This window comes from Geotrypetes seraphini, chromosome 3 (assembly GCF_902459505.1).
Source record: "Geotrypetes seraphini chromosome 3, aGeoSer1.1, whole genome shotgun sequence".
Lineage (NCBI taxonomy): Eukaryota > Metazoa > Chordata > Amphibia > Gymnophiona > Dermophiidae > Geotrypetes > Geotrypetes seraphini.
In genome coordinates, this window is record NC_047086.1 from 303,467,788 (window position 1) to 303,480,424 (window position 12,637).

At 40.9% G+C, this 12,637-nt stretch overlaps 1 protein-coding gene across 6 annotated transcripts in view; it reads right to left on the minus strand.

Annotated features, from left to right (window-relative positions):
* Positions 1 to 239: 239 nt before the first annotated feature.
* MEIS1 (Meis homeobox 1) overlaps positions 240 to 12,637 on the minus strand; it is a 374,507-nt gene continuing 362,109 nt past the window's right edge. For 4 of the 6 annotated variants that reach the window (XM_033938659.1, XM_033938662.1, XM_033938661.1 and 1 more), the window contains one exon: positions 240 to 1,760. In XM_033938659.1, the coding sequence (XP_033794550.1) occupies positions 1,477 to 1,760 (284 nt within the window). In that variant the 3' untranslated portion in view covers positions 240 to 1,476. The remainder of the gene's footprint in view (positions 1,761 to 12,637) is intronic. The other 2 variants (XM_033938664.1, XM_033938665.1) reach the window with 1 other exon arrangement.

A 12,637-nucleotide genomic window follows, 5' to 3' on the forward strand; every position in this document is an offset into this window, starting at 1 on the left:
AAAATAATAACATTGCAATAAAAGCTTAATACAATTCCAGGGAGAAAAATCTAATAAAAGTTATAAAATAATTGAAGAAATTTGTAATTTACAGTTTTCTAGGGGTCCTGACTAAGGCGGGACCCCTTTAAAAATGTATAATTTTCTATGGATATTTTGAAATTTAAGTGTAATGGTATTCCTTCAAATTTTGAGGGGGCAGTAAAGTAATTACTGTTTGAAGTAGTGGAGTCAGCATGACAAAAAATAATTTGTTTTTTATTTTAGATTCAGATTTCATTACTGCACTCAAACTACTACAGCTGGGCTCGGACTCAATATACAATCCAAACTGTTTCAATCAGATACTCTAAGACTCAGTGTGCAATGATTATTATTAATTATTAGCTTGTTGGATTTTTGATAGAAAAATCCTATCAACAAGCATTTGTCTAACCACAACAAAAAAGTATAATTAGCTTATCCCACTTAGTAAATCTGTATGCATGCCAATTCATACCAAACTGCTACTTTTACAAAAAAATTGCAATAATACAGTTATTTTTTTCCAGTCCTTTTTGCACAAAATTTATTTACAATGTATACATAAATGCTCCATGATGGGACTATGGAAAAATGCACACATAATGGATGCTTTGCTCAGAAATAAAGTCAACATATTAAAAATAAATCTTCTTCAGTTCGTTTTCAGATGCATAAAACAGGAAGTGATGTATAAGGTGGTTGTTACTGCATGGGGACATTGATGCTCTGATGTGACAATTAGGCTCCAAACACACTGCCTTTTGGTTTCCATGCCTCCTCCTACCAGTCTCCTTAAGACATTGCTTGCAACAGCTGATTATCATTGATGATGACTGCATTTTTTCCTATCCTTCCCAATTTACATCTGTTCAGGCCAATTCAAATATGGTAACTGAGTTACACATGCAAATTCAAGCCCCAGGCAAGGGGGTAGGGGATCTGGAGAGGAGTAGGGAGAGAGGGAAAGAAAGAGTAGAGATAGAGCACATGGCTGAAATCCTAGGATAGAAGAAAGATTCTTCTGCCTGACATAGTTATTTTAATGCTCCAAAAACCCTGCAAATAAGCCCTCTTTGACGTATGCAGGATAATTGTAAGGCTTTTTTTTTTCCCAAAGTAAGGAGGCTTCTGGAGGAAGTGAAGAGCTATGGAAACAACACACATAGTGTGGAAAAATTTCACATTTTTTTAAAAAAAATCTATAAGAAATAACATAATATGGATAACAGTATAATAGCATTTACAATATTTCACTCTTTGTTCTCTTAATGTCTTATATACTTATGTCCCCCAAAAGTTGAGTTCAGTTGATGTTTTCTGCTATTAAAGTCCCTATGAAGACTCTGACCTTTTCCTTGGTCTAAAGTAGACATCAAGAATGGAACTCCATAGTCATTGCAGAAAGGTACTACTTGAAATTGCCGCTGTTGCAGACAACACACATCCCTTAAGTTACTGAGCATGAATGTCCATGACTTGTCCACTCATTGTTGGGTCTCCTGTGTTAAGCACTGTGGGGCTAGATGCTGACATTGGCATTCCAGGGTGGGGTGGTCCTCCATGCATTATCATTGCTGGGTGGTGAGGGTGTCCAGGAATGTAGGTATGCATTGGGGGCCCTTGACGCAGTTGAGCAGGATGTGGGGGCATCTGGTGTGGAGTGTAACTTGGTTGTCCCATATTCATACCCAGTGGACCACCCTGAGATATGTAATCCCCTGGCATGCTTTGTAGTCCTGAAGGGAAAACATCAAAATCAAAATTAATTTTAAATACAGTGTAAAGGTAGCTGTTATTACTCATAAACATGCATAATTAAAAATAAGTAATAATAGGAAAAACTTAATGAGCCAGCAGATTTCATATATATTCAAAGCTCTCTATGGTTTCATTAAAGTAAATAACTAAAATAGGTAATATGCAAGTATGAAGAAATATTTTTCAGGTTTTCCAAACTCTTGTGTTTATGTCTGATAAATAAATAAGACTGTACATATCTGATTTACATAGTCTGCCATTATGGGAACATCATTTTATTTTATTTTTTGCCAACAAAAATAGGCTCCCATGGCTTCCAATATCACCTCTATGCTGACGACTCCCAGATCTACCTCTCCACACCAAATATCTCTACTGAAACCCAGACCAGAGTCTCAGCCTGCTTGTTAGACATTGCTACCTGGATGTTTCACCGCTATCTAAAAATGAATATGGCTAAAACTGAGCTGCTCATTTTCCCGCCTAAACCCACCTCCCCCTCACTGTCATCTAAATATGAATATGGCTAAAACTGAACTCATTTTCCTGCCTAAACCCATCTCCCCACTTCCCCCCATTCTGTTTCTGTAGGCAACACTCTCTAATCCTCCCTGTCTTGTTTGCTTGCATCGTTGACTCCTCTCCCTCCTTCACCGCCCAGATACAACATATCACTAAAACCTGCCACTTCTTCCTCTGTAATAGTAACAAAATCTTATCCTTCCTCTCTGAGCACACTACCAAAATGCTTATCATGCCCTTATCACCTCACGCTTAGACTACTGCAACTTATTTCTCTCAGACACTTAGACATCTCGCTCCCCTTCAATCCATCCAGAATTCGGTTGCACGACTCATATTCCATTAGAACCGCTATACTTACGTTACCACTCTCTTAAAGTCACTTAATTGGCTTCCCATTTGTTTCTGATTACAATTCAAACTCCTCTTACTGACCTATAAATGCACTCGCTTGGCTGCCCCTCACTGTCTCTCTTCACTTATCTCCCCCTATGTCCGCTCCCCCTCCCCCCGCAACTTAGCTGGTAAGTCCCTCCTATCTATGCTCATCTCTGTTCTAGTGCACAAATCTCAAAAGGGGGCATGGCAAGGGGAGAAGCATGGACGGATCAAGGGTGTTCCTAAAAGTTATGCGCACTGTTATGCCCGACCTGCAGGTATTTAGACCTAGTTTTCCTTGGCCTAAATAGGTGCGCCTAAATGTTATGCCGCATATTGCCATGAAGCGTTATTCTGTATACGGCAAATGCCTTTTATAGAATCATGCAAAGCGCCATTATGACTGGCACCAATTTGTTTGCTGCTGTTTATAGAATCAGGCCCTTAATACATGAGAAATGGTTTTACCACAAAATTCTTTTTTGCATGCGCCAAGAACACTGTTTTTTGAAAATAATTTTTCAGAGTGATGTGTGTCATGGGCTGAAAATATGCACGGAAGCATCAACCAGCTAGTATGTTTGCATTAGTATTCACTTACTAGCTAATGTGGGAACACTAGCCCCCAAATTCTATAAAGTCCATCTAAAATTAGGCACATCTCAATATGCCACAATTTTTTAGATTTAGATGTATTTGTGAGTCAAAGGAACAATATGTAAGGAAAGCTGGAGAACTTAAAAAGAAATTCTTGCATCGAGGATATCCCAAAAAAGCTGGTGAATTCAGCATAATAATAGAGATTTGTTGTTACAACCTTGAAATAGATTTGATGATCAATCTTTCCCGACTTGCAACTTAAAATGTACTTCATTATCTCGCAAGATTGCATCTATTGTCAAATGGAAGTGGAAGATGTTTTCCAGCCATGAGATATTGTACCAAACTCACTGTATGGTCTTGTTTGCAAGGAATGAAAACTTAACTGAAATCGGAAGACAAATGTTTTTTTCAAGTGCGGACGCTGTTCAATCTGTGCCGTGACAATTAGAAGGTACAGTAGTGCAATGGGATTATGGTAGGTAGATGAAAACTCTAATGGGAGCTACCATGTACGTCTAAGAATGTGATTTATTTAATCAAGTGCCTGTGCAAAAGGATTTACATTGGTCAGACATCTAGGTCATTTTGCACCAGGATTATTGAGCATAGATCATGGATTAGAAACAGCAGGTTGGAAGTGCTTATGTTCTACCAGGCTACTTAAAGACATGTCTGTAGATCTACTAGGCTTTCCTATACCAGGTGCTGCTGTTCTGGAGACAGGTATGCACATTTGTATTCTGATCTTTGTGGGTGTGAGGAAGTCAGTGAGCTCTGGGGAAGTGTGTGTGGGGGCCTCTTATCTCTGCAGTGGTTATCTGGTGATCTTGGGTACTTTTTTCACATTTATACTGAAGCTAAGGGGGAACAAGTTCAGAACAAATATTAGGAAGTTCTGCTTCACGCAACGAGTGGTGGACACCTGGAATGCTCTCCCTAAAGAGGTAATTGCGGAATCCACCGTTCTAGGATTTAAGATTAAGTTAGATGTACATCTCCTTATGAGAGGCATAAAGTGACATGGTTAAGGGTAATGTAGATGCACTTCTCCTTATGAGAAGCTCAGAGTGATATGGGGCTAAAACTATGCCAGGGTACACCTGGCGAGGCCTCCGCATGTGCGGATCACCGGACTTGATGGACCTAGGGTCTGTTCCGGGGATGGCACTTCTTATGTTGAAACATTGTATTCAGCACCAGCATGACTTTGAGAGTCTTTGATGTACGGTCTTAAAACAGCTCATGGCCTCAGCTAGAGGTGGCGGTATTTAAAAACTATTATGACGGCAGGAGTAGATACTGATTTATGAACTGCAAAACAGTTGAACCAAATGGACTTAATACTACTATAGCGTGGAAATCTTCTTCTTTTTTCTTTTTTTTTAAGTAAGGTGGGAAAGCTGGATGGATAGTTCAAATATAAAGGGACTAGGGTGGAGTATGCTTCAGAACTAAGGATTTTTTCAATTTTGCGCTTTTTGCTGATGTCACAAGTGACATCACTATAGAAAGGTGGAACCACGTAGGCAAGTTTGAACAGCTTGGATATTGCGAGAGGTTATTCTCCTGACACAGTGATCTGTGAAACAAGGACTTGCAAGAACTCTTGTCAAGAATGTGGATTTAATTTGACAGCTTGGTGATCCCTGATAATTAGCAGAGAGAGTGGTGGTTCGTGGATTATAAATTATCGCCAACATGGAAGCAGGAACCCAGGAATGGCGGTACCAGCAAATGAGGAAGACTGCTCTTAAGCTAAGTTTCTGCCTTGAATTTTGATAACATTTTGATAGTAGATTTGTTTGTGCTGAGAGACAAGTACGAGCCTAAGATTTAATTCTGGTTTTTGAACCAGAGAATTTTTCTCCTAAAAGGAGTTTTTTTTTCTCTTTGGTGTTTTTCTGGGAGAGGGCCAATAATTATAATAAGACCCTTCTTTAGGAGCTCTGCTCTTTTGGAGTGTGTATCCTTTGGATTTTGAGGCCCATTTGGCAGACATACTGATTACTCGACTGAGCACAAACAATAGAAGACACATTGATTGAAGGTGTTATACTGTAAAATAACCGTGTTACTGAGAGGTATGTCTTTTTCCATTTTTTTCCTATGGGCACAGATGTTGTGCCCATTAAAAATAATGGTCTGGCCTGCAGTGCTGGCCCTCCTCGACGACCCTGGTACTAAAAGAGGCAGGAGGGATACCTACTCCTTCCTGTCACCGGATGTACCATGCCCTTCCCCTCCCCCCCCCGCCCAAACCTCTGCTGTACTTGTCTCAGAACGTGACAGCAGGAGAGATGCTCGGTCCCTCCTACTCTGAGGCCTGACACTCCAAAATGGTGGGCATTCTCCTTCCCGGTGCATCATGTGATGCATGGACAGGGGCCTAAGGGCATGGGCCTTAGACGTCTGAGCCAATCAGGGCCTTAGGCTCCTCCCTGTGAATCACATGATGCACCAGGAAGAGGAAGCGTTTTAGAAGAGGAAGTGCATCACATGATGCACCGGGAAGAGGAAGAGTGGTGGGCCTTGCAGCAGGAGGGACTGGGTATCTCTCCTGCTGTCAACTTCTGAGACAGGTGCGGGGGGGGGGAAGTTTGGGGTAGTGAGAGAGGGGCAGGGGGAGCATCCAGTGGTAGAAGGGAGTGGGCATCCCTCCTGCTTCCATTCCGGTTCATCAGGGTGGGGGTCATTGGAGAGGGCCGTCATCAGCGGTGGGGGGGGGGGGAGGAGGGCAGCACAGCATTTTTTTTTTTTTTAATGGGGCAGATATTGTGCATGTGTAACACAAGCACATCTGTGCCATTAAAAAAAAACCAAACAAACCCAAACAGCTGAGTGACAGGAGGCTGCTTTGGGGCTTCCCCTGCCACTCAGCTGTTAGGGCTTCCCAAGCCAGCTCTACGCATGTGTCAAGTCGCTCTCAGACCTCCGTGCAAATAATTTGCATGCAGACTTCTTGGAACATCAATCGTTATTCAGAGTCGGCCAAAAGTGACCCACACTGTCTTAATGACTGTGTTTTGTGCATGTAGCCCCCAGTATAGCAATTTTTATGCTCATATGTTATTTATTTATTTAAAAACTTAATATACCACCTGGAGTCACAGCGGTTTCAAATAAACATACATAGATCAAAAACAAAAACAATACAAATCATTCTTCAAAATAATAACAACACATATGAAAACAAGACCTACAAATTCTTCAGTAACGTATTAAAAAATGTTACAAAAATGCCCAAACAATGTTAGGAAAGATCAAAACAGATCAAAAGTATGCACATGTTAACTTAATTATTAGGCTTAACTGGCATCAATAATTGGCACTTAATATCTTGTAATCGATGTTAATTAGAACTGACATGTGCCTAACTTCACAGGTGTGAGTCTCTAAAAGTTAGGGGGCTCATAATTTAAAAATAAAAACCTGTCTAAATCAGTACTTGGACGATCTAAAAGACAAGTCATCCAAGTGCCGATAATCAAAACGGAATTTAGACATATCTCAAAACGACTTAGGCCCTTTCAGTGCTGTTGTATGACCAGAGCTAAAAGGGGTGTTTTAGGAGGAGTGGCGAGGGCGGGATTTGGGTGGGATGTGGGCTGATCTAAACTTAGTCGTACTGCAAGTATAACCGAAAGTTTAATGAGGCTGCCTGGACGGAACTTGGACGTTGTGACTTAGGCCATATAAAACCAGGTCTAAGTGGCAAAAAGATATCCAAAGTGACCAGATAAGCACTGTAGACACAAAGTACAGACCCCCCACACACTGCTCCAGTGATCACTGACCCACCCACAACACCATAAAAATCGGAATAAAAACGTACATACCTCCCTCCAGAACATCAGCATCTGGCATAGCAAAGAGGTGGCTTAAGTAGTCTGGGTGGGCTAGTGAACCATAGAGAGAAGGAGCCAGGCCCATAAGCCACTCTAATCATTGCATTCATAGTGGAACATGTGCAATCCCCAACCCCTACTGTATTGCCATATAGGTGGCACCTGCAGCCATAAGGACTATTGGGGTTGTAGATAGGTATGTCTAGTAGGTATTGGGGATGTTTTGGGGGGCTCACCATGACCTATAAGGGAGTTATGGTGAGATGTTTATGTGGCACCCTTTTTGTGAAGTTCGTAGCAGTGCCCTTTAAGGTGCCACACTACTCTGTTGCCATCACTTTGCTGGCCCCTCCCACACCCAAAAGTACTTGTTCTAGGCGTTTTTGACTTGGACAAATTTTTGGACGAGAATGGGGTATAAAGATAACTTAGCGGTTTGGGCGATCAAAATGGCTGGACATACAGTTAGACGATTTTTGCCAAAAAAATATTTTGGATGTATTTTTCAAGAATGGACTTTAGACACTGCCGACTATGGACGACTAGCGACAGGCCCAAAACGGACTTAGATGTTTCTTTTGATTATGCCCCTCCACTCGTCTTGTCCAAAGCCCCTACCTAAATATGGGTGTGGTTTGGGGTGGATAATGGGCATGTTTTAGAGCTAGGCACCTGTTTTTGACTTAGGTGCATGTATTTAGGCCAAGAAAATCCTAGTACAAATACAGTGTGCCTAAAAGTTAGGATGTCCATTGACATCTAACACTGCTTAGGTGGCACTAAGAGTGATTCTAACTTTTATAGAATCGTGTTTAGTGCCACACTAGTCAGCGCAAATTTTTTAGGCAATCTATAAAGAATTGGGCTCTTACAGGCAAATTCTATAAAATCTGTCTACAATTAGGTGCCCACATTGGCGTTCCCAGTCAATATAGGTGCCTAACTCGAATACTTTGTGCAGTTCTGGTCACCGTCTCTCAAAAAAGATATAGCGGAATTAGAAAAAGTACAGAGAAGGGCAACAAAAATGATAAAAGGTATGGGTTGACTTCCCTATGAGGAGAGGCTAAAGTGGCTCCAAACTCCCTCCCCCCACCCCCATATTCTCAGAGAGGATGGGAGCCAGAAGGCCTTGATCATGCTTATATGCTCAAGGCCCCACAGCAGCCCAACTTGGAACTTCAATAGCATGCTCTTTCAGCACCAGCACGCAGCAAGCATAGTGCCGGTCAGTGAGGCGAGGAAGTGGACAGCAGCATGAAGGGAGGAGAGCAGTGTCGGTGGCCTAGGGGGTGGGGTGAGTTTGCAGTGGAGGACAGAAGTACTGGTGGACTCAGGGGATGGGGTTGGAGTGTTGGGTACCAGTGATGGTGGCCTCAAGGGGAGTATGGAGTGGTGGGAAGTAGCAACAGTGGCCTCGGATGGGAGTTTTGGAGTGTTGGGTATTAGCAACGGTGACCTCGGTGAGTGGGGAGAGGGAATCTTTTTTGCCAGTTGGTTGAGAGTGCTGGTTAGTTGAATGCTGGTTAACCGGGATTCTACCATATAATGAATGAGGTAAAGTTAAAATAAGTAACTTGAAACTTAATGTTGCAATATTTTTGTTGTTCTTTGGTAATAAGTGTTCTTTCTTAATTGCCTATGACACAAAAGCAAAGCTTGGAGCAAAGACGACTCAGGGGTGATATGATAGAGGCCTATAAAATAATGAGTGGAGTGGAAAGAGTAGATGTGAATCGCTTGTTCACTCTTTCCAAAAATACTAGGACTAGAGGGCATGCAATGAAGGCTACTAAGTAGTAGATTTAAAACAAATCGGAGAAAACATTTCTTCATAGATGTAATTAAACTCTGGAATTCGTTGCCAGAGAATGTGGTGAAATCAGTTAGCTTAGCGGGGTTTAAAAAAAGTTTGGATAATTTTCTAAAAGAGAAGCTCATAGGCAATTATTGAGATGATTTGGGAAAATCCACTGCTTATTCCTTGGATAAAGAGAATAGAATTTGTTTTGCTATTTGGGATCTAGCTAGATACTTGAGACCTGGGTTGGCCACTGTTGGAAACAGGATACTACTTTGGTTTGATGGAACTTCGGTGTCTGTCCAAGTATGACAATTCTTATGTTCTTAACTTAATTGTTTAAAGACTTAATTGGCGCTGATAACTGGATATTAGCACCTCATAATTGAGGAAAATCACACTTAATTGGATGTTAGGCACCTAACGTGGTGGTGGGTGTCTACTACAAAGTAGGCATGGTTAGGGGGTGGATCGTGGGTGTGTTTTGCTTCACCTGTTTTGGACAAAGGGAAGGTGCGCTTAAGGGGCTAGATTAACTAAGCAAACCGATTGTGTACCAATTGGTTTGCACTGATCAACCCAAAAAGCGACTACTGAGGACCAGTCGCTGAAGTTCTTTCTGACTGCCTTCTGCCACCTTGCTCAGCCCTGTCAGCCCTGATCTCCTGCTTCCCTGATCTGCCTGCCTTCCCCAACTATAGCTGCCCTGATCGCCTGCCTGCGCCCTGACGCTGCCCTGATCGCCTGCCTGCCCCGAGCTGTCCTCAACGCCTGCCTGCTCCGACTCTCCCACCCTTCCCCGCAGTGTAAGCCCGTGGTTTTAACCCGCAGCCTTTAAGCGGGTTAAAACCACGGGCTGTAAAAAAAAGAGAAAAAAAAGAGAAAAAAAAAGTCAGCGCATGCACAGACCATCAAAAGATGGTCTGCACATGTGTGGGGATCGCTATAGAACAATCCATGCCGGCAGATGGGGCGTTCCCCTGATTTGCATATTGGAGTTTGCTGAATTTGTCGGACCTACCCGGATCGGGCCCGATCAGGCAGGTGAGTGAATCTGGCCCAAGGTTAGGACACCTAAGGCAGCTTAGGCAGCGCTAATTGTGATTCTATGAAGTGCATCTAACTTTTATAAATGCACTAGTTGACTCCTAATTTTTAGGCATCGTATACAGAATCGGGCCCTTAATAGCTCCTTAACAGGAGATGGTAAGTGCTCATGTTTTAATTTTTATTGCAAGTCTTGTGCAGTAATGGAAAAACTAACATAGGACCTGCCATACCTATATACTGTCATGTTGATTCTGGGCTTAGTGCATACACCATATGAAACTACACAAAAATCCATATTCTCAGTAACTGCTCCCACTCTTTGGAATGCTCTTCCTTCATCACATATCTTCTCTAACTAAATTCAAGTCCAGTCTTAAAACTTTTTTATTCAATTATGCTCATGGCATTTTATATTAAAGTATATTAAATCTAAACATTTTATGTTTATTCAAACAAGGATTTATTTATTACCTAACCTACCCGCCTTCCTCATGTATTTTCTTCTCACTGTTTCCTATCAAGATATTGTAGTTCCTCCCCACCCCTATACTTTATTATACTAACGTATCCTATATTTATTATTATTATCGCTATGTGTATCCCTCTTTCTTAATTTTTTATCTCCTTTAATTTTATTGTACATCGCTCAGTATTATGAGTTGTATATCGAAACTTAAATAAACTTGAAAGATTTGCGTTAAGATGTACTAAACCCAGATTCTAACACCCTTTAGTAAAAGGGCCCAATATTTGTTCTCTCTGGGTCTCCACAGCTAGCATCATGCTTGTTGCCGGTTTTCAGGTCTCAGAAAAGATGCAGCAAGACCTGGAAACCTGCAACAGGCCCCATATTTGAATACAAGGGGATGAGTCCTTATTGACATTCAAAGTCTGCACAATGCAAAGCTGCATTCCTCTGCAAAAACCCTATAAAAAGCAAAAATGGAGAACACCATGAAAGATGAGTGGCTGAAAACAAACCAGACCTCTTTGCAAACATTAGAAATCAATAACCGTTATCAATTGGTTCCTGCCCCATGATCATATATGTCTGAAAAAAAAAAAAATCAGGCACAGAATTCAGTGAACCTTTCACTGATTTTGCAAACAATAAGAAAAACCGGACCTAAAACAATAAGCCTCCTGCTTTCCTATGGGCCTCTGTCTTCTGCATGGATTGCTGTAGTTGATGGAAACTGACAGGTGTATTGTTTCTGAGAGCTATAAGCTCCATAATCATCAAGGGTGAAAGAATAATGCTATTGCTAAGTAGGTTCAATTGGCTTTAGTTCTGAGTAATAGTACACTGTGAATGCTATGAGCACCTTGCAATCAGGTCTCAGAGCTCTAGCAATGAATGCTTGCTTAATCTAGCCTAAAGGAACACTTTTGAACTAATGAAAATTGCTTATAAAATATACTGTACCCACAGCTCTTTAATAAAAAAAAAAGATAATATTTTTGTAATAACCTATTAATTTAATTGGTCATGAAAGCATAAAATAAATCATTCAGATTTAATTGACCCAGAAACTTAAAAAAAAAGGAGTAAATTTAAATTATCTATGCAAGAAATTCCCACCATGAGGTATTAAGACTGTTGCATTTCCAAGTTCCATGCTACATTTTCACAGCTAATTGTTAAACTTATTTTCAATTCACACCCACAGAACGCAGATGTAAAATGCACTTGGCCCTTCATATGCTGTGATAATATAATTAAAACATACAAGGAAGGCTGTGAAACTACTGCTTTTAATTTTAGGAACAAGAAAGAAGGACATTGAAAGGTAATTAAAAATGGAACACAAGGCTTGCATAAGGACGGTTACAATTTGAACGCTTTTTTTTTCATACATTTTTTCTCTCTTCAGAAAGGCAGGGGTTAGAATCTGGGACAGTTTTGTAGGCTTCCAACTGAAGCCTGCATTAATGATCTCTATTTTTGTATACTGAATAAGTCAGATCCATTTGTCACACTGCAAATGATGGCATACTTAATTTGGATATAGTCAATTAGCCTGGGCTAAGCTCCATAGCCTGCTGTGCACACCTCAATTTTGTATTCTTCCTTTTTTTTCACTGCCTCACATAATCCCATTATGACAGGCTGATGAAAAGAAATAAACTAAAAAAAAAAAAAATTCAAAGTTTTCTCGAATGGATCGCAAAATATATCAAGCCATCCTAAGCAAAGCTCATGTTTATTTTACCTAAAAGAAGTCTCTGTTTGCCTTTTGGTGTCTTGCAGGTTAGTGTAGAAATGTAACTCATGCATCAACTGTGGTTAGACAGATTTATGACACTTTGGGGACATGCTCTTTCCTCTCCTTGCACTGCTGCAGACTGCTTACATTTTGCAAATCAGTCTGTTGTTATGGAAACGTACTCCCCACCTCCTGCCAGTTTCTTGTTTTGTCATGTGGTCAGTGTTGTATAATGGCAACATATAGGATAAATGTACATCATATAGAGTTCTTTCACAAGCCTAGAATGCCGAGGAACTAACAAATGAGCAAGAAAAGGAATAAAGCACACGAGAAAAAAAAACCAAGGGTTTATGAAGAAGGAATGAACAAGCATGAAGCTATGGGCAGGGAGAACATAAATAAAAAAAAACGAAAATACAAGACAACAAGATATTCCTTGAACTTAA